Raw genomic sequence first — 23,270 nt, forward strand, 5'->3', positions numbered from 1 at the left:
CCGACAGGCCAAGCCAATCCAGACAACCACTACTGAGGGTCTCTTCCTGGGAAATTCTAGATTGTGCCAAGGTGACAACACTGGCCATCACAGGATGTATACACAGGTTGTATACATACAAACATGATATTGTACATAGTGTGTGTGTGTGTGTGTGTGTGTGTGTGTGTGTGTGTGCTGCACCTTAGATGTTCAACGTAGCCAGAACATGGTAAGTATGTGTTTTGGGATGACAAGGAGTGGGGACAAGCCATTGTAGATAGTTTGTAGAAGAGATAAAAATCCATAGGGCTGCCTTTTCCCTTTCTCTCTCTTCCCAAGAATTCACCCCTCCTAAGTGCACAGAGGAGAGAACTGGGATGGGGTAGAGCTGAGATCCAGGTAGTAGAAAGCAGAGCATCACAGGACCAGGGTCCTCAAGTCACACAGAAGTTAAATGCTGGAGCTGGGAGATGACTGTTGGTAACGTTTCTGCTAAGCAACCGTGGGGATCTGAGTTTGATCCATTGAACACATGTGAGAAAAACCAGCTGGGCCTAGTGGAACATGCCTGTAATCTCAGTCTGGAGGAGGAGGAGTATGGGCTCAATTTTCTTAACAAATATATTTTATTATGAACTTATTAACCAAGAGTACCTCAGTTATAACCCAACTAACCTAAACAATAGGAAAAGAGGATTAAAGAATACAATAACAAAACTGTAAGGATATCAGTTCTGAGGAACGAATCTCCTGGCATAATCAGCAGAATTTCTTCTGCTGGAACCTAGAGCGACCAGAACCTAGAACCTCAGCCGGAGCCCGGAGCCCTGAAGCCTTCCCTTGAGCCGTTCTCTCTAGGAGCGTCTCAAAGTGGAGCGATGAACAGCCAAAACTATCCCAAGTCTCCAAAGCCCCCGCCTCTTGTTTCTGGCTCATGTTTACACCTCCTCTCAGCATTTGTTCAAGGATGTTTTTCAGCTGCTTAATAACCAATCTCCTCCACATGGTGGTTCGACTTCTAAGGGGATAAAAACATCACCTGCTCTCACACAAGTCTTTTTCTCATCCCCCCACTTGTGATCTAAACAAAAACATGTTTTTCTCTCCTTCAGAGGAGGAAGAGGAGTAGGAGGGAGAGGAGGAGGGGAAGGAGAAGGGAGGGGAGGAGGGGAGGTTCCTGGGGTTCACTGTCTGGCCAACCTAGCCTTCTCAGTGAGCTCCAGGACACTGAGAGACTGTCTCAAAAAACAAAACAAACAAACAAAATACAGGTGGAAGGCTCCCAAGGAATGACACTGGAGGTTGACTCCTGTCTGATCAACACACACACACACACACACACACACACACACACACACACACACACACGTCAGAACCCGGCCCTGGGCATGCTGCATACATCCAGCCCTTGAGTGAAGCCGCTGTCCATGAAGCACGCTCAGTGGGCTTGCCTTGGTATACAGTCAGCCGTGGAGTCCAGGTTCTTGTGGACGTGGCCACTGATGCCTCCACTCGATGGTCAGTGAGCCATGGTCGTGGCCCTAAGAGGAGGGCCACCTCTATTCTTGTTTCTCTGCTTTGCTTTGTTCCAGACGTTCATGGTGTTGGATAAAGGCAGGACCATTTCCAGGTTCAGTGCCACCTGGGCCCTGTGGCTCTTCAGTCCTTTCAACTTGATCAGAAGAACGGCCATCAAAGTGTCTGTCCACTCGTATCCTTTGCACAGTTATGCTTTTTTAAAAAAAATTAATTATTCAGTTTATATACTGGTTATAGCCCTCTCTCTCCTCTCCTCCCAGTCCCACCTTCCCTCTCTTTTTCCCCTATCCCCGCTTCCCTATTCCTCAGAGAAGGGGGGCGCATTCCCTACCCACCCACACAGCATATCAAGTCACATCAGGACTGAGCACGCCCTCTTCCTCTGTGGTCGGGTGAGGTAGCCCTGCCAGAGGAAAGTGATGGAAAAGCAGGCAACAGAGTCCACGTCAGAGGCGGCCCATGCTCCTCTTATTAAGGGACCCATATGAGGACCGGGCTGCCCACCGGTTACCTCTGTGCACAGCCCTGGCTTCCAGGAAGTTCATCTTCAGAACAGCCTTGCCCCGTTGCATGACAGATGGTAGCTAGCCTCTGTACCCAAGCGTGGGTTAGTAAAGAGAGAACCACTCTTTCCCTGGCCAACCCCAGCCACTGCGGAGCAGCCTAGGAAACTGCCCAATGGTACCTGAGCTGGGAAGCCTGGCAGAGAGAGCCTGCCCCACACTCACTGTCTCACTACACTACTTGATGATGAACTGTCCATTTCCTCTTGCTGTGGTTATCTTTATGGCCGCTCAGCAGGAGCTCCATTTTCTGAATTGAATCGTGGATTTTTAGATTCTTCAGAATACTTCATGATAATAGCAGGCCCCCCAATGGCTAACTACTTCCCAAGTGTCAACACTGTCATAGGTACAAGAGCCTGGGAAAGGATTAGCAGCGCCCTGTTTTACAGCCAAAGAAACCAACACTCCGAGGCATTTCAGAAGTGTCCCAGGGTCACACAGCTAGTGGAGAGGTCCAGCCTCCAACATCTCAAGGGCAGCATCTTCAGCAAGGAAGTAGACAGCAAGTGAATGAACACAGATTAGGGTAATAATTCTCTCAGTGGGCCATCTCTACTCTGGCAAAATGTTGCTTTTTTTTTTTTTTTTTTAAATACATTTGAATTCAACTTCTGGGCATTGAAGCAGAAAGACCCAGTTTTGCATAAAAAAGACTCCACTATGTTCCTTCTTTGAAGCAGTAGGTGGGAAAGTTGGGCTTTCTTCTAAGTTCCACTGGCCTCAGGTGTGCTAGGACTAGGCATGACTAGCCACTGGAAACATCTTTTGCTTTGGCCTATTTTATAGAGCAATTTTTTTGAAAGTTGTGTTCAGGCAAGAGCTTGGTAACCTGAGTTTTTTCCAGGTTTTCTTCTGTTTAAAACTATACGAAACCATTTTATTATAGTTTATTTACTCTATAAATTATTTTTTCTGCATAAAACAAATATGAGTTTCTATTTTTTAAATATTTTTTTAAAAGTGTGACTGAGATTCAAGATGTTAAGCACACTTTCTCCATCCAGCTGTTTATCTTCCTCTTGGGCCTCCTCATCCAGCCCTGATGTAATGATGTGCACCTGGTCTCACTTTGCTTGTTAGACTGTGTTGGATTGATATCCCTGCTAGTCTCTGAGGGGAGGTGGAGGGGATCAGTCTGGGGGAGAGGGAAGGGGGGAAGAGACTTAGAGGGAGAAGAGAGAGGGAAAATTGCAGTCGAGATATAATATATGAGAGAAGAATAAAAGTTTTTTAAAAAAATACACTGCTCACCAAAACTACATTTTATGTTTTAAAAGAGGAGATAAACAGTAACACAGAACACCCGATAAAGAGAAATAGCCAACGCACAAAGCATCCTCTGTGGATTCCAGCTGATTTATGTGGAGATAAGTAAGCAACAGCTAATTAGAAATAAAATCTTTATCAACAGCCAAGTGACCGACGAATAGTCTTTCGGTCTTGAGATCTGGTGAGTAACTGATTACCTGGTGGAGTCCGAGCTGGACGGAAGCCTGTTGAGGGCGGTCTCCTCACACAGAGTGCTCGGATGTCCTTGATCCTACCAGCTTGGTCACTACAGCCCCAAACGAGACTCTTCGTGGTACGGAAACCTCAGTCTAATAATATTTCATTCAAAGTTATAACTCCAGTCACCACCTCTTTGTGGATGCCTTCACAGTCGTGAGATACCGCACAGCTTGTAGAGGTTTGTGGGACTGAAGATACAATTTTAATTTTCGTGCTTAGGCTGTTTCCCCCCATGTGGCCATATTTCCTAATTGTAAATCAATGAGAAGATGTGGTTTTGTTAGCAGAATTTCCCCCGTTCAATATATATATGTGTTTTCCCAAGTCACTGTAACACAAAGACATGAAAGGCATCTGTAGGATATCTGCTGAGTGGTGGTGATGAGGGATGGGTACCAGCCTTCCCCTGGGGCTGAAGCTTCTGGCCAGGACGATAGGAGCTCACTCAGTCCTGTGAGCGCTCTGCTCTCAGACTCTCCCTCCCTCCATCTATTTACTCCTGCGCAGCACCCACCTTCCCTTCAGCCTCCTCCCATTCTCAGGTATCCCTCAGCGGAGCCTCCACTCCTAAGAGTCTCTCTCTGGCTAATCCTGTCCCATTCTCCTTCCAGAGCCAGGCCTTTCCCTTCCCGGAGCCTTCTTTGGCCATCCCTACGCAAAGACCATTGCTTCAGTGTGGTTGAGCTCAGCTGAGGAAAACAATCCAACTAAATCGAGTTTCATAAGAAGTAATGCCCTCCACCTGGTAACTATGGCTACCAGGCTGCACGATGCCGCATGATTCAGAAAGGCTATTTAAGACACATCACGCTGTTTGCTCAGATCCTACATGTAAATGATAAATGCTACCCGTAGGTGAGTGGCTTTTGGCATAATTTGGACAGGGTTTGGGGATTTGGCTCCATGGTGAAGTATTTGCCTAGTACGAGGCCTCGGGTTCAGTACCCAACACTCTCATTACTGCTGTTACAACTCCTTCTGCAATTTGTAATAAAGACAGAGCTCTCAGCATGGGCTGGGCACTCTACACTGAGCAGCAACTGCAGGACACGACCACAAAGCTGATGTTAGCTGAGCTGCAAACTTCTCACTCAGCAGCAGGGTAATCTGATGGAGCTGATGGCAAGCTCTCACTTCTCCTTGACGTGTACTCACAGCTGGTTCTCCATTTTCATTACCGGTACCATTTTGATCAACTGTGTGTGCATGGCCCACAACGAGCTTCCGGAGAAAATCGAGTGAGTAAAATCGCCACCATGCTTGTGCCTTCTCTCCGATGTACTCTCTTTCTTTGTAGCCTTTCCCTTTTGTTTTCCATGCCAGCTTCTGTTTGGATGTGTCTGAGTTCTGTTGCCTATCTGACTTGGCAATGGTCAGGTTTCATCTCTGTGCCTTGTCCCTAAATTCACTCAAGACAGTGAGGGTCAGTGGTTATCAGCCTTTTAAAACTGATGCCTACAGTATCTGATTTCATTCTGTTCCAATGCCCTGGGCAGGTGAGTCCTCCCAGACACACACACACACACACACACACACACACACACACACAGCATGTGAGAATGAAATTCCGGGAAGACCTACACTTGAAGAGGTGGGAACAAACTCAGGAAGAAGTGTGAGCAGCATGTTCACATGCTGTGACATGAGTGAGGCCGTGTAAGCTGTCCCTGCTCAGGGTCTGAGACATGAGTGAGGCTGTCCAGGCTCAGGTGTAACACGGCTAGGGGTCCCGTGCCTCTGGCTGGCAGACTAAACCTCTTTGGTTTCGGAGCAGAAGCATTTTCTAAAAACAGATGGATCATCACAGACAGGGCAGGTGTCTCTGCCCTTGCTTGAGCCCTCAGGTGTAGCAACAGGGTCTCTGAGAAGTGCTCTCTCTTCCCACTGTTCACTCTTGCTAACTCGAAAAGCAACACACACTGCAATAGAAAAGACACTCCATCTCTATTAATACAGCAAAAGGAGGGGAAATTGTGTGGCCATTTTAACGGATACTGGAAACTCCGTTTGATAAAGTTCACTTTCCATTTATGATTTCAAAACTCTTAGAAGAGTTGCAGCAAAGAGAAATTGTCGCACTGTGATTAAGAAGTATTAATTCTTCAAAAAGTAGTGCCCTCCAGAAAGGGTGTCCATATATCACACTTAATTGTGAGCGTGGAGCTCTCTCACTTTGAGACCAAAGGGGGAAGGTAAATATCAGAGATGTCTATCCTCGTCAGTTCAGTTTCATAGAAGAGGTCCTGGCCAGTGTAGTAAGAATAAAAAAGTAAAGTTCATGGGCAAGAAAATAACCAAACATGCTGTAACTTACAGATAACTATGCAGAGTACGTAAAATAGCTAGCATAACCCAGAGAGAAACTATTAGCGTTAGAAGCTGCCTCAGCAGGGCCTCTTGTGCAGAGGACCAGAGTTAGCTCCCAGCACTCCTACTGGGCAGCTTGCACCTGTCTATTGTGTGTTCTCGAGCGTGTGACAGCAAGTGTCCATGGAAGCCAGCTCCAGGGGACCCAGCGCCCTCTTTTGGCCTCCATGTGCATCTGCACTCACGTGCAGTAGACACACACACCAGACACACATGTGTGTGCATAAATAATTAGTAAAGTGGATCTTTAGAGTCTTGTGGAATTAGTAAGGCTGCACCTCAAGATAGTTGTGTGACTAAATATATATTAATCAGTTATATATGTATGTAGCAGCAGCAACCTGAATATAAAATAATTCTTGAAGTATCATTTAGGCTGACAGTTCAAAATATCAAGCTTCTAGAAAAAAAGACTATCAAAGCATTAAGTAAATTACAGAAACAACCCCCCCCCAAATGGGGAGATAATGCCATGTTGCCAGACTCCAAGTCTCAATATCGTAGAACTGTGGAGATGACTAATCGATTTAGTATGATTTCCAAAGCAGTCTCAACAAGCATTTATGGCAAACTGACTCTAAAATGTATGTGGAGACACAAAGTAAATTACAGCCAAGATGGTTCTGAGGAAGGAAAAGGAGGGAGAAGAAATCACCCCACTGGGGTCAAGCTGCCTCCGAAGCCATTGCTGTGAGGTTAGCCAGACTCTAAACAGAGTAGCATGTGTGTGCAGGCATTTATTCTGTGGGAAAGGCCACGCCACCGAACAGCAGGGAAGGTCAGTCTGTGGCAGAGGAGTATGAAAAGTCAGGAGACCGGGTGGAATAATTAAGCTAAATAAGTACATCAGTACCACACAGCAGAGTTGGTTCTCCGTGGAGTCACACTTAACTTTCTTTGTGAATTCCAAATGTGTAAAGTCTTAGGAGGGAAAAAAGGAGCCAGAGGAATGCTTTCATGCTCTAAGGCAAGGAATATCTTATTGCACATGGCACAAGAAACACTAACTAGGAGGAAAAGAACTAAAACTAAGAGTTTTTGTTCACCGGGTGATAACTAAGATTTATTATTTGTGTAGGTGTGAGCATAGGTGTGCAGTGCCCACAGAGGCCAGTAGAGGGCATGGGATCCCCTGGAGTTGAAGCTACAGATGGTTCTGCGCTGTCTGAAATGGGTGCTGGTAGCCCAGGTTGTTGTAAGGACAGGCGTGGTGGCGCACACCTTTCATCCCAGCACTCAGGAGGCAGAGGCAGATGGATCTCTGTGAGTTCGAGGCGCCATCCTGGTCTATAAAGTGAGTCCAAGGACAGCTAGGCCTACAAGAGAAACCCTGTCTTGGCAGTGGGAAAACAACAACAACAACAACAAAAAAACCCCATCAAATGCTTACAATTGTTGAGCTATCTCTCTAGCTCTTAACCTTCCTAATGCTGTGAACCTTTAATACAACTCCTTATGCTGTGGTGACCCACAACCATAAAATTATTTTCATTGTTACTTCATAACTGTAACTTTGCTAGCTATGGATCATAATGTAAATATTTGTGTCTCCAGGTGGTCTTAGGCGACCCTGTGACCCCTGAAAGGGTTGCACCCCACAGGTTGAAAGATCCACTACCCCAGAAGATACCCTTAGGAGAAATAAGATGCCCATGCCAGCACAGCTCTGAGAAGAACTTACACTCAGAGTCACACCCCTTCTCCAAAAGTCAAACTTTAAAAACATGACAGCCCAATCCATTTTAGAGAAATAAAGCAAATTTTGAATAAGCAGAATCCCAACTGTTCTATTAGCTCATGAAAGGTTTTAATTTTTTTTTTTTTTATTGAAGAGGGCAAAATTAAAATTACGATGAGAGATTATTGGCACTTGTCATGCAAGGAAAATACCTGAAGTGTGGCCATTCCAAGCATCTGGAAGGATACGGGGAACTGGAGGCAGTTGTGCCAGTGGTGGGTACAGCATAGATTTGGAATACGTTCGATGGCACTGGCTGCCAGTAAGTAAAGAGGAAAGACATGTGTACACTGTGCTCTTTTGTTATACTCAGATGTCCACACACAACCAAATTCCTACCTGTGGGCACCAAAACCTAGCCTTGAGGAAGCCTGTGACATTCCTCTTACAGTGAGAACCGGAGAGAACCCAACTGTCCGTAACTGCCTAGTGCGTTAAATGTTATATTATAAATTGGATAATTTATAACAATGAATGTAGCTAACGTGATCCATAGAAGAATAGGAATGAGTCTTAAGAACAGAATGCAGAGAAAAAATAAAGGATTCTATAGCTATGGTTCCTTTAATTCTATACTTGAAAACAAGTGAAGGCAATTTCTCGTTGGGGTCAACCTAATCTACTTCCTCTTGTTATAACAAAATGCCTGAGACTTAGTGATTGTCATCAGGCCTGTTGACTCACAGTTATGGAGGACGGGAAATCCTGGAGCAGGATGTCAGCACCTCCATGGCCTCTGGTGAGGGCCATCCTGTGGCATCCCAGCACAGCGAGAAACAGGAAACATGACAGCCTAGTCCTGCCTCCTTGCGATGCCATCACAAAGGCCTCACTCCCATGACCTCAGCTAATCCAACTACCTCCCAAACACCCGCCTCGTAAATACATGAACTGGGATCTGGTGAGATGGTTAAAGACACCTGCTGCCCAGCCGGCCTAGAGTCAGTCCCTGTGACCCATGTAGTGGAAGGAGAGACTAAAATTGTCCTTTGACCCCCCAGTCACATATTATGGGATGCATGCAGTCATATGCATATGTATGTACACGCACATACAAGTTAGTAAATAAAAGTGTCCTAGACAATTTAAAATATATGAAGTGAGGAATTAAATCCTTGAAATACGTTTTGTTTTGAGACAGCGTGTCATGAAGCCCTGGCTGGCTTTGAGTTCTTTACATCCCTTAGGTTAGCCTGGAGCCATCTTCCAGCCACTGTCTCCCAGGTACTGGAGTCAGTGCTGCAGCTACAGAGATCTGTCACCATCCCTGGTCAAAACATATGTTTTGGGGGGAGACAATTCAAACCACAGCATGATGGGAGTTAAAAATTGAAGTGAACTGGGCGAGGTGGTGCACGCCTGTGATCCCAGCTGGCAGGGGCAGAGGCAGGGGCAGGGGCAGGGGCAGGGGCAGGGGCAGGGGCAGTGGCAGAGGCAGGGGCAGGGGCAGGGGCAGGGGCAGGGGCAGGGGCAGGGGCAGGGGCAGGGGCAGGGGCAGGAAGATAGCTGTGAGTTTGAAGCCAACCTGGTCTACAAAGAGAGTCCAGGACAGCCAGGGGTCTGTGTAACAGAGAAACCCTTTCTTGAAAAATAAAATAAAATAATGTGAAATAAGCCACAAAAAGGCAAAAGCTGTGAAACAGAGCCCCTAAGACAGAGGAGAACGTAATCCAGTAGGGACTGCAAAGTGTTGAAACATTCCACCCGAGGACATGGACAGATGTCACACAGAACTGTACCCTGTCCCCAAATTCATGAGTTGGAATCCTGACCCTTTATGTTACAGTGCTGAATATGGGGTCTTTGAGGGACACCTGGTAAGGTGGCCAGCGTTAGGGTTTGGGTGACAAGTAGACCTTATACGCTACACAAGAAGAAAGCCCCAGTTTCTCCCCTCACTCTGTGACGATGCGGGAAAAGACAGACACCCATAGCTAACACGGGCGCCTTCCCCAGGCCCTCACCCTGCCAGGGCCTTTTCCAGCCTCCCAGACCATGAGGAAATCAAGTCCTGTTGTTCAAGCCATCCAGTTGGTGGCATTTGCTTACAACTAGACTGAGGAGCAAAGCCTTCGCTTGATATTGACCATGCTACTGTCCCCTCACTTGCTTATTGTGCGTGCTTGTGAGATGCCTTTAAACAAAACAACTTGTGTCCCGGAAGCAGGAGCATTAAGCCTGTGATCCCAGCACCTGGGAGGCTGAGGCAGGAGGATCATGACAAATTCAAGGCAAGTTTGCTCTATGTGTAAGGAGTTCCAGGCCAGCTTAGGCTAGAGTGGGACATTGTCCCAAAACAAAACAATAACAACAACAACACAAAATAAATGAGCACTGCATAAAATGGAGAGCACTAAAATAATAATAATAATAATAATAATAATAATAATAATAATAATAATAATAATAAAAAACCAGAATATAATGCCAAGGTAAATTATAAAGCTCATATCTATATGGCTGAAATGATACTGCACTTAGATTTCCTATCGTGCGGGAACTTCTAGCGCAAGCATTTTTCCTCTCAGTGTGAGTCACTGGGGAGTCCCCTGGGGACTGTGGTTAAATACGGAAGACAGGATGCATATGCTTTACCCTCTCTCTCAAAATGCCAGCGCAGTGACAGCACGGATAGGAACGGTCTAAACACAAGAACAAAGGCAGGAGGGAAGGAAACGCAGGGACGAAGATGTCAAAACAAGCGAGGGAAGGAGACCAGAAGTGGGTGGAGGAGTGGCAAGCCCCTGAGCAGACTGGCTCTCCTTAAGCAGTGTTGCAGATTGTATAATATGAGATCCTGGGATTCTTCCCCCTGAGTCCCAGAGTCCCCCGGAAGAGGGGACACCAGGAGCAGCAGGCAGACAGAATCGGGGGAGAGAGGCATTCACATGCCACTGCTTCCCAAAAGGCAGAGGTTCAAAAGACCAAGGGCCAACAAGATGGCTCCGTGGGCAGGATGCTTGGTGCCAAGCCTGATGACCTGAGCTTCCTCCCAGAACACACTTCTGCAAGCTGGTCCTCTGCCTGCACCTGGGGGCGATGGTGGGGTAGGTATGGGGGGTGGCTAGAATGCGTGTGAAAGTTGTTGTTTTAATGGTCTTGGGTCGTTAAGTGATTTTCCCCCTTTTGTTTATCAACTCAGCATCATGTAAAAAGTTAGGTGTGGCACCACAAGCCTGTGATCTCAGTGTTGGGAGGCAGAGACAAGCAGATCCCCAAACTCACTGGCCAGCTAGCCTAGTGAGTTCCAGGCCAGAGAGAGACCCTGACTCAAAACAAAACAAAAACTGAAGCCAGGCATGGTGGTGCATGTCATTAATCCCAGCACCCGGGAGGCAAAATCAAGTGCATCTCTGTGAGTTCAAGGCTAGCTCGGGCTACAGAGCTAGTTCTAGGACAACCAGGGCTACACAGAAAAACCTTGTCTCAAAAACAAAAACAAACAAACAAACAAACAAAAAACCCAACAAAACAAACAAACCAGAAAAATTAGATGGCACCCAAAGAATGACAGCTGAGGGTGACCTCTGGCCTCCATGCACATGTGCACATGTGCTATGCCTGCACACATGGGCATACATCCACACACCCACACACAAAAATGATACAAAAAGAATGAAATAAGAACGAGGGGGGGGGGAAGCCAGGTGTGGTAACATGTGCCTGTGACCCCAGCACTCAGGAAGCAGAGACAGGGAAAACAGCAGTCCAAAGTCAGTTCTAGACCAGGCTGGGCAACATCAGACCCTGACTCAAAACAAACAGAACAAAAGAACAGGCAAACCTGTAAGGAAGGACAGACAGAAAGCTAGCAGGTGCCACGTGTCTAGAAACAGAGAAAGTAGAACTTACACCACAGGGCAGGAAGCCAGAGAAAACGTGACACTCCTAACACTAAATACAAGGCAAATTAGAACTGTACAGTGAATGACAAAGAAACAGTATTAAAAACGGACTGTGTGACTATGCAAAGCTATTGGAGAATTTAAGGGATAGTTTCTCTCTGCATGTAACAGATAGATTGTTAAGAGTCTGTGAAGACAGAGGAGTAGGGCTAGGCTGCATCGCCCCGAGACCATAACGTTAACCTCACATCCCCAAACAAAACAAACAACAGCCACAAAGCCCAGCCCGGTTAGCTCCACAATGCAGCAATAGCAAATACAAATTCTCCTGTCATTCTGCAATAAAATAAGGAAATGAGAGGAAACGGGAGGGGGGAAGAGGAAGTCTTTTCACTCGGTTGTTTTAAAGCCGTTCTTAAAGAACTCTTGTAAGAAAGACGATCACAGACTGAAATTGCAGAATCTTTAGGATGAAAAGATTAAAAACAAATTTAATCGGAGCCTATAGGGTCCCGTAAATCACTCAGGAGGTGGTTTACAGTTCAGAAGTGTAGCACCTTACTCTCCGCTAAGGCCGAAGGGTGGCTGGCACAGAATTAGAGGGATGATAAGATGAACTGACAGGCAAACAGAAAGGAAAAATTAGTAACTGGAGAAGAGGTGAGAAGAGGCAATAAATAAATAGCAAAATGGGCCTAATAGATTCAAATGGTGCTAGAAAATACATGCCTGAGACCTTTGTACTGAAAAAATTACTGAGAGAAATTTTAAAGTACTTATATGAATTTAAATATATCTCGTGATAACGGACACGAAGATTACTGTTATTAAATTGTTAGTGCTGCCCAAATTTATCTATAGATTCGGTGAAACTTCACCTAAAAAAAAAAATCTCAGCATCCATCAGTTTGCTTTGTAGCAGTTGGACAGATGTCTCACCAGCACGGGAGAGGCGGAATTGAACTGTTTTCTATGATAAGCTCTAATCATGGTAAGAGTCCTTGTGTCGTCGTCAGTTCTTTGGTGAATAGCCTTGGGCACGTATCTTTGTCCAGCTAATGCAATAATCTTAGAGAGATGAATTTTTAGAAGTAGAAGTTTCTGGGCTAAGGGGCATATAGTTTAATTAATTTTTTTTTTTGAGACTGGGTCTCATGTATTGCAGACTGGCCTTGAGCCCTCTATGTGGCCTGAATGTCTGATTGGCCTGCCTGCAGCCCCCGAGTGCTGGGGATTCCGTGCACGGTCTACCCAGCCCTGTTTACACAGCGTTGGAGGTTGGCCTCATGCTTGTGTGTGCTCCGTAAGCGCTCTACCCACTGAGTTACAGCCCCAGCCACTCCAACTTTAATTTTTACAGCATTTCCAAGTTACATTCCAAAGCTGTGTCAACTTTCATTCCGAATGGTTATTAAGAACAGTCTTTATTAGGCTCCATATTAACTGAACTGTTTACATAACTACTATGAAAAGATACAAAACTATTCCTGCCTGGTTCTAGCCCAGGACAAGGCTGAGTATCCTCTGCCCTGTGGAAACATCAGGTTGGTGCTGAGCTTCAGAGTGCAAACTGGAGACCATTGGCTGTTTGCTGCTGGCACAGGAGAAGAGAATACATATCCAGGCCCCGCAGACCATGCTGTGTATTTGTGTGTTGAGGTTGGGGGTGGGGGAATAAATTGTAGCCAGGCAAGACTCAGAAGCCAATGGAATAGTCTCGTCCTTGATATAATCTATCTGATAGACACAAGCCTTTCTCTTTTCTTAGCTTCCCACTGTGCCTCTCAGAATCTTTAGCTATGGCTAACGGGAGCTCCCTCTCTGCCTGCCTTCCAGCCTGCCTGTCTGCTTGGGCAACACAGACACACAAAGCCCATTTTTATCTCTTCTTATGTTCACAGGAAACTATAGAGGAAGATGTGCTAGAAAGAGAACCAGGAAGAGGTTAGAGCTATACTGAGGGAAAAGGATTAGTGGCAGGATCTCGCCCTCCTCACGCCCCAGGGCTCCCAGAGAGTCACTGAGGGCATCCTCTGAAAGCCTGGGCAACACTCACTATTCTGATGTTCAAAAATCAGTTGGTGGCAAGGAAGCCTCACCCTGAAAGAAATGTGTTCTCATCTGCAAGAAAGCATGATTCGCCAGGCACGTGTTGGGTTCTTGGTTCATGTCTCTGCCATCTCAGAGTTTTGTTGCAGTTGGGTGGTGGGGTTTTTAAATCAATGTTTTCCTATCTATCAAGACTGTCGTGTATCTTATCAATAGAATAGATTACATGAGTGAGTTTGCTCATGGTTTTTAATTGTTCCAGTTGATCCTGGCCTGGATTCAACTTGCTAGTGTGTGTTTTATATGATCTGTAAAGGCATTTATTCATGTACATGTGTGTGTGTGTGTGTGTGTGTGTGTGTGTGTGTGTGTGTAGGTCAAGGTCAGTTTTCAGGAGTTGACTCTCTCCTTTCACTACGTAGCTCCCAAGGATCTAGCTCAGTTCTTCAGCCTTGGTGACAGTGACATTCTGTGCTGACCCATCTCACCAGCCCATATGGACTATTCTTACAGTTGAGACTGGCTGGTAGTCATCCATAAACTCTCCCTCTGGGTCCCTCTAACACTCCGCCTCACTGTCGCCTGGGAACTCCACATTCTCACCCATTTTTACAGACCACTTAGCTCACTCCATCCCCTGCAATGCTTTTCTTTGGTCCCTTGAAGTCTTTCACTGTTCTCTCATTTAATCAGCAGACGCAAAAGAAAACGGTGTAATTGAATTATACATGCACTATTTTCCAAGGTAAAATAGAAAGTGAACTCTAATATCGTATCATATTTGTGTCCTTAAAACCCACTTATGTGACCCCACTGGCTACCCAGGAATTGATGGTGGGTGATCTTCAATAACGGGCCTCTCCTCTCCTGTCAGTGGTTTGTGCTTTTCCATCTGCCATTGTTGCTGTTGCCTTTCATAATATCTCAGTTTACAAAAACGAATCACCATTTCAAAGATGGCTTGCTGAAGTATAACGATGACAAAAATAGACGCCTAAACCATGTGACCAGAACACTGGGTCTCAAATATAAGTGATGCGCAGGCCGCACCATAAAGAGAGAGCAGGGTCTTTCCTTCAGGGGACAGTTGGAGAACACACAATAACCCAGCTGGGGCGGATAAACACGTGAGGAAACGAAACCGCGACAGAGAATAAGGCTCACTGAGCTTTATCAGCCCTTCTCAGCCTGCTGCCCAGTTTTAAGAGAATAGGCATTTTTGTGTGTGTGTGTGTAAAATAATGATATAAAACAACCGATACTCACAGAGAATGTGGTAAATAGCTACAGTGCTTGCCACGCACACCTGAAGGCCTGAATTTGGGTCCCCAAAACTCATGTCAAAGCTGGATGCCATAGTGCACCCATCTGTAATATCAGGGTTCCTACTGGAAGATGGGAGATGGACACAGGAGCATCTGGATGCTCACAGCCTGATGTACACAGCTGCGAAAGAGACAGGAAGGCAGGGAGTGCACATGATGTTGTCATCTGACCTCCATGTGCATGCCTTCATGGCACACTTACACACATGCACGTGTGCACAGAGAGAGACAGGCAGTGAGACAGACAGACAGACAGACAGACAGAAGAATGAAGACTCAATCTGACTCCTTCCTGTTACCTAATATTTCTTTCACTGCCTGAAAAAGCATAAGGAAACTGACATCAGACATACATTTAAAAATCACATCTAGTGGCTGGAGAGATGGCTCAGCAGTTAAGAGCATTGTCTGCTCTTCTGGAGGTCCTGAGTTCAATTCCCAGCAACCATGTGGTGGCTCACAACCATCTATAATGTGATCCAATGCTCCCTTCTAACCTGCAGAAGTACATGCAGGCAGAGCACTGAACAATAAATAAATAAATAAGTCTTTAAAATCCCATCTAGATGCTGCACCCAGACATCAAGAAGCACCACCAGCTCCAGATCCACCAAGGGGAGGACGCGCCTCTGCTAGTGCTGTCACCCAGGGAGGCACTCAACGGTGCAGAGCTGGGTCCTCATCCTTTGCTGAAACTCTGAGAACAGTCTTTAGAGAGGGCTTTCTCTTGATCTGTTTGGTCTGGAAAGCTGGAAATATCCATCAAAGATTCCCAATAGCCTGTAATTCAGAGTGAACATGTTCTAATTTAGAAAACACAAATGGTCGGGGGCAGCAAATGCAGCAGGAATGCCATTGACTGCTCAGAGCAGACCTCTTCAGGAAGTCTCCAAAACTGCTTCTCTCACCACAGGAAAAATATTAGTCTTTCAAATTTGGTTTTCGTTTTAAAGTTAATTTCTGGTTATACTTATTCAATCACACAAATCATAGACATTTCTGCACATGCTCATGTCATATTCTTTTATATTTGCATCAATATTCTCAAAAATGTCATTACTACATGTTAACTATATAAAACAGTGGGTTTCATTATGACATCTTCATACATGTATAAAGGTATTTCTATCATAATACACTTTCTCTCTCTCTTTCTCTCTCTCTCTCTCTTTCTCTCTCTCTCTCTTTCACACACACACACACTTGCTCTCTCTCTCTCTCTCTCTCTCTCTCACACACACACACACACACACACACACACACACTTTCTTTATCCACGTATCTGTCAGTGGAGGCCTGTACTGATTCTATGGCACTACTCATTGCAAACAGAGCTTCAGTAAACATGGGTGCGCAGGTAACTCTCTGGTTTTGACTGGGGCACAGACGAGGAGTGGTAGAGTTCATACACTATACGATGGTTCCTTGAGGATCCGCCATACTGGTTTCCAGAGACTCCGCACCTACGGGGTGTAGAGTTCCTTTTCCCAAATCCTTGCCACCCCCTGAGTTCTGTGCACTTGCTTGGCTGAGATGGGGCCTCAGTGTAGTCCAATGGTTAGGGAATGTGAGCATTGTATGGCCATTGGCAGACCCTGCTTTGAGAACCATCTGTCTGCTCGATTTGTCTACTTATTGGTTGAATGAGTTAGTTTGGTGATGTTCAGTTTTTTTGGGGGGGGGAGTTCTTTATAGAGTCTAGAAATTAGAACCGCGTCAGTCTTTAGTTGTCAAAGATTTGCTCCCCTCTTCAGGCTCCCTCCAGCCTCCTGGGCATTTCTTTCTGTGTGCAGATGCCGTCTGATTCTACACAAACCCACTTTTTCACTATTTGCCATCGTTTTCTGAGGGGTTGGAGTTCTTTTTAGACAGCCCTTGCCTACGTCTGTATCTTGAAGCATCCTCTCCTGTTTCTCAGTAGCAAGTTCAAATGCTTGAATCTTACCTTGTGGTCTTGATCTATGCCCATGGTGAGATGGAGGTGGGGGGAGGAGATCCAGTTTCCATCCTCAAGTACTGCTTGTTTAAAAATACTTCTCTTTCTCCAGGGTCAATTCTAGCATCTTTGTCAAAAATCAGAGGGCATTGGTTGGTTCTTAGGTCTACTAGTTGAGTCCATTGGCCTGCCTGTCTGTTTCTCTGCCAGTGTTGTGTTTCCTGTTTTTGTTACTATGGCTCCATAGTGTAACGTGAAGTCTTTTGTCAAGATTCCTGCCAGGTTGCTTTTGCTCTTGTCAGCAGAGCGCCTCCTGCAGCCACACCTCCTAGGATGATGGTTCTACCTATGTGGACCGGAATAGGAGTGAGGAGAGTGGCCAGCTTTGTTTCTTTCCTGACTTTAGGACAAATGCTTTCTGTTCCTCCCGCTTGGTATAATGTAGGGCTGTCGAGTACCCGAATTTACATGCTGTGTTACACTTAGCGATCTGCATGTGTTGAACCATCTTTGTACTGGCTTGATGGTGCTGTGTGATCTTGTTGCTGTGCTGTTGGATTCTGCACATTTTCGCTGAGGATTTCTGCTCTCTGTTCATGATGGCCACTGGCCTATAGTTTTCTCGTTTTTTGTTGTGTCTTTGTGTTAATGCCAGGGTACTTATTTTGTGAAGTGAGTTTGGAAGTATTTCCCCCTTTTTAAACACCTGGAAAACTTAAACTTTAAACAGGTAGGGTTTGGCGGTGAACCCGTCTGGTCCTGGCAGCTTGTTGAGAGAATTCTTCTTCAGTTGCATTGCTTGCTAGTGATCTGTTTAGGTTTTACAACTCCCCAGTTTATATATATATATATATATATATATATATATATATATATATATATATATATATATATATATTTAGATTGTGTGTTTCTAGAAATGTGCCAATTTCTTCAGGAGTTTTCAATTTATTAGAATATAAGCTTACAAAATATTTCCCAGTGGGGCTGGTGAGAGGACTCAGAAGGTAAGAGTCTGATGAGATTCACACAGCACAAGAGACGAGCTGACTCCCTCAAGTTGTTCTCCGAACCTCACATGTCTGTCTACACACATGCTTGCACTTGCACACACACACACACACACACACACACACACACACACTCACATGCACACATGCACACATGCATATACAACAAATTAATAAATGTTTTAAAAACCCATATTGATCCTTTAGGTCTCCATGATACCTGTTACAATATCTTTTGTCTCTAAATTTATTAGCGTATGTCCTTTCTTTTGGTTACTTTAGAAAGCTTGTGTCAATCTTATATCAAATAACAAAATCTGTTTCACTGTGTGTGTCTGTGTGTATGTGTGTGTTTTAGTTTGCACTTCATGAATTTCAGTTTTGATCTTTATTTTTTCTTCCACTAATCTTGAGATTGGCTTTCTCCTTTTTTCCAAGACCTTGCAATGTACCACTAGGTTATTTATTTGATGTCTTTCTCACTTTGATATAGGCATTTATGGCTGCAAACATGTGTTTTAGAACTGCTTCCTCTGTGCCCAGTGGGTTCTGAAATGTTACATTTTCCTTTTAGCTTGATCCTAGGAATTTTACTAGCCCTCCTCACTGCATTTCCTTGATTTCCCGCTAATTGTTCGAAAGCAGGTTGTTCAATTTTCATGTATTTATGTGTTTTTTGTAGTTTCTCTTGCTGATGATTTTCCACTTTTATTTTGCTACGTATAACATACAATAAATTATTCAGGATTTTTGTTTGTTAAAACTTGCTTAGGGGAACATACATTCTGCAGGAGCTGGTGGAGTCTTCTGCAGGAGTCTGTTAAATCCATTTGATCTATAGTATAGTTTAGTTCTGAGGTGTCTTTGTTGACTTGTGGGGGCTCTGAAAGCCCTGTATTTTAGTGGCAGTGTAGTTTTGGAGTTACTCACTGCCACTGCATTGTGCTCTATGTGAGCTTTTTATGCCCAGTGTTACTGTTTTGTTAAATGAGATTCAGGGGGAAAACAGGAGGACAAGATAGAAGAAGAAGAAGAGGAGGAGGAGGAAGAGGAGGAGGAGGAGGAGGAGGAGCCAACAAGAACCAAGAGGGGAAATTTGGATCCAGCTGAAGGAAAAGGGTTAAAAACAGAATGCGGTCAGCTATGGAGTCACACACCTTCAACCCCAGCGCTCAGAAGGCAGAGGCAGGTGGATCTCTGTGAGTCTGGGGCCAGCCTGGCCTAAACTGTAGGTTCCAGGACAGCCAGAGCTATAGAGAGAGACCTGGTTTCAAAACAAACAAAAAGAAAGAAAGAAATAGAAAAGAGGGAGAAAAAAAATTAAGAAGTAAAAATTGAATTCTGGAAGGTGGGTATGGTGGCTTACACTCTCAAAGCCTTGGTGCTACGGTGAGCTCCTGCCTCAAAAGAGAAAATAGGACAGAAGATAAGAGAGATTGAGGGGAAAGAAACAGAAGGAAAATATAAAAGAAAAAATAGATTAAACTAAAAAATTAACATGTAAATATTTAGATTAATCAGATTGACTTGTAGAAGTCTATGGCTTAAAAAATGGGGAGAAGGCAAATTTAAAATGAAAAGAAACAAGAACATTGAAGACAGCAGGTATCCGGCTCCTAAAGCCAGCAGTGTGGGCAGTGGCCACGTTGCCCCCGGTGAGTGCCGAGTCTGGGCTCTTGCCTCTCTCATCTTCTCCCATGCTGTTCTCCCGGCAAGCAGAGCGCGCGGTCTGTGCAGAGAACCGTCTGGCGTTATTATTAAGTTGCCTGCTAGTCAGGACCAGGTGGAGCACACCACAAACCAGTGTTCAAACGGTTTCTGGGGCGACTCTACTGGCTTGCAGGGAGTATGGGGTAGCCTACCACCATGCCCCGCCCTCCAGGTCGCCATTTCTTGTCACGTGGCACTGAATCACTTGCAGCTGTTATGAAGTTCCAGGAGCTAGCGGCGCTATCCTACCCCCCAAACAGGAAGTGACCCTGTTTCTTCCTGTGACTTCAGCCAGTTTCCCACCCGTGGAGCTGTCCACACTGCCCTAGCCCTAACGCTAACCCTGACTCCAAGCCTTCTCTCTGGGGTTACACCTGCTCTGTGGAGCAGCAGTAGGTGGCTGCACACTTGACTCTTGGCATCCTGGAGCTACAGAAACACAGAGGACTCTGACTCCTAAAGCCGCGCCCTCAGAGAGGAGCCACGTAAAATGGCTTCCCACAGCTGCACTGGGACTGAACGCCGAAGAAGACAGAACTTCCCCGGTCTGATTAGAGCACAGGTCTGTCTGGAACCAAGACCACTGTTGATTGTATTTTCTCAGTCTCTCTACCCCCTCCCCTCTCTTTCTCTCGTTTTTCAAGACAGGGTTTCTCTGTGTAGCCTTGGCTGTCCTGGACTCACTTTTTAGACCAGGCTGGGTTCAAACTCACAGCAGCCTACCTGCCTCTGCCTCCCAAGTGCTGGATTAAAGGTGTGCGCCAGCCCTCGCCCTCTGCCATTCAGCATGTTAAGGTGGCCTTTCTCTCACCTGGTTCTGCTTTGTCAATTTTTAAAAGATTTATTATTTACATATATATGGAGGGGCAGTGGATGTGTGAGTACAGGTGCCTGTGGAAGCCCAAAGAGGGGCTGCGATCCCCTGGAGCTGGACTTACAATGGCTGTGAGCTGCCTGAGACAGGCGCTGAGAACCGAGCTCAGGTGCTCTTGCAAGAAAAGTGCATGACCTTAACCACTGAGCCACCTCTCCAGCCCTACCAATCCCGTCTCCCACGCTGTTTCCACTCTCCCTGGATCTTGTCAAGATTTCCTCACTTACTGAGTTTTCACCTTTCTATAGATTCCCCCCCCATTTATCCCAGCACTCTCCTGCAGGGGGCGCCATTCACTGTTCTGCCCAGTTGGGTACACCAGCGCTCCCATCAGTTTTCATCCAGTAGAGAAATCACTTTTGCCTCCTTCGTTCTCACCTCAGCTTGGCCTACAGTTCCCTAGCAAAGTGCTTTCCTGGAGGTTTTTTGTTTTTTGTTTTTGTTTGTTTGTTTTTTCCTGTTCTGTTCCTTGGAGCCCACATCTGACAGTGTTCATTCTCAACTGCAGTGGCTTGAGTAAAAATGGCTCCCAAAGTCTCACACATTTGAATGAGGCTGAGTTTCCAGTTGGTGGGGTTGTTCAGGGGGAGTTAGAAAGTGTAGCTAATATGCAGATATAAGTGAGTATATACCATTTGAGTCTTTCTGCTTCTGGGTTAACTCACTCATTATGATCATTTCTAGCTCAATCCATTTATCCACAAATTTCGGGAAGTCCTTGTTTTTAATAGCTGAATAGTATTCCATAGTGTATATGTACCACAGTTTCTTTATCCATTCTTCTATTGAGGGACACTTCGGCTGTTTCCATGTTCTGGCTATTATGAATAAGGCTGCTATGAACATGGTTGAGCAAATTTTCTTGTTGTGTGCTGGAGCATCTTCTGGATATATTCCAAGGAGTGGAATAGCTGGGTCTGTCCCACGAAAGCCTTCACTTACCAGGAAACTGAGACAGAGGAGAGGACATTCTAGTGGGATTCTAGATGAGAGAATCATGGGAGAAAGGCAAAGTAGAAGGACCCAGAGGGTCCTAGAAGCCTACAAGTAGAACATTATGATAGGCAGATTTGGGCACAGGGGTCCCGCTCAAACTAAGGCACCAGCCAAGGACAATACAGGCGGTAAACCTTAAACCCCTACCCAGATCTAGCCAATGGACGGAACACTCTCCACAGTAGAGTGAGAGTGGGATATTACTTTCTCACATACTCTGGTGCCTCACCTTTGACCATGTCCCCTGGAGGGGGAGACCTGATGGCACTCAGAGGAAGGACAGCAGGTTACCAAGAGGAGACTTGATACCCTATGAACATATAGAGGGGGAGGTAATCCCCCTCAGGAACAGTCATAGGGGAGGGGAGTAAGGGGAAAATGGGAGGGAGGGAAGAATGGGAGGATACAAGGAAGGGGATAACCATTGAGATGTAACAAGAATAAATTAATAATAAAAAAAAATTAAAAAAAAAAAAGAAAGAAAGCGTAGCTATATTGAAGGAGGCGTGTCACTAGGGGTGGGCTTTGAGGTTTCCAAAGCCCACACCACGCCCACGCCACGCTTCCTGCCTGTGGATCAGAGCACGAGTTCCCAGCTACCGGCAGCCCCAAGCCTGCTGCCCGCTCCCCGCCCCACGCCTGCTCCTGCTCCCCACAGTGATGACCAAGGACTCCTCACCCTTACACACAATTAACTACTTTTTCTTATAAGTTGCTTTGGTCATGGTGTCTCTTCACAGCATTATAACAGTGGATAAGACACCAATCCTTTGTAGGTAGCCTGTTGTGTTTTTCTCTTGGTCTCTCAAACCAAGTGCTGAGCTTTTCTCTGTGCAGAATCATTGAAACTCTGTAGAATTCTGCTATGATGGGGCTTTTTTGTTTGTTTGTTTTTTGCTTTTTGTTTTCATCCGTTTTCCTGAACTATTGCCTATGTTTTAAAAACTCAGATCTTTCAGTTTGGGATTTTTTTTTCCCTCTTGAAAAATCCTTGTGATACTTTCCTCCAATCTATTTCTTTCCAGACCTCTTCTTAGTCCGACAGCAATCAAATTCCCTGATTTTCAATCTCTGTTTTTATCCATTCCTACTTTGTGTTCCATTTTCTGAGATTTTTAAAACTTCATTTGCAAGCTTGCTTCCAGAAGCTCTGTTGTTTTTTTTTTTTTAATGCTTTATTGTAGACTTCTATTCTTGTTTTAAGAAATGCTTATCTCACCTTTCAACTCTCTAAAAATATCAATAGCAGGTTTGGGCCCCCCCCCTTTTTTTTCTGAGTTTCTCTAATCTTCTCTTCATTGTTTCTCTGTTCTTTTTGCCCCCTCTTTGGTTGCCTCGGGCTTTTGTCTCATTTTGGTGCTGGTGATGTTTGGAGACAGGATCTCACTGTACAGCACTGGTTGGCTTGATTCTCATGTACACAGCCCAGCCGGGCCTGGGCACCATTGAGATCCTCCTTCTTTCCCCTCTTTATCCAAGGCTGGGGATTGCAGGAGTCCAGGGATTGCAGGAGTCCAGGGATTGCAGGAGTCCAGGGATTGCAGGAGTCCAGGGATTGCAGGAGTCCAGGGATTGCAGGAATCCGGGGATTGCAGGAATCCGGGGATTGCAGCAATGTGCCACCATGTCTGGCCTTGCGTTTTGGTTTTGATTCCAAGCATTCCTCAAATTCACACCACCCCTTAGCTTATTAAAGGTGCAGCTTGTCTAACATGGCTGTGATGCTGGATACCCGTGATCCCAGGAGGATCACAAGTTCAAGACCAGCCTGGGCTACATAACTAGAGCCTGATACTCAGAGAACAGGGTAGGTCTTCATGAGCT

General features: G+C 45.5%; 1 protein-coding gene across 1 annotated transcript in view; it reads left to right on the forward strand.

Annotated features, from left to right (window-relative positions):
* The first annotated feature begins 4,655 nt into the window (after positions 1-4,655).
* SCN10A (sodium voltage-gated channel alpha subunit 10) overlaps positions 4,656-23,270 on the forward strand; it is an 82,845-nt gene continuing 64,230 nt past the window's right edge. Inside the window, exon 1 of the mRNA XM_084754935.1 lies at positions 4,656-4,834. Within this exon, the coding sequence (XP_084611061.1) occupies positions 4,707-4,834 (128 nt within the window). The 5' untranslated portion in view covers positions 4,656-4,706. The remainder of the gene's footprint in view (positions 4,835-23,270) is intronic.

This window comes from Acomys minous (genome assembly GCF_964271855.1).
Source record: "Acomys minous genome assembly, chromosome: 13".
Taxonomy (NCBI): Eukaryota; Metazoa; Chordata; class Mammalia; order Rodentia; family Muridae; genus Acomys; species Acomys minous.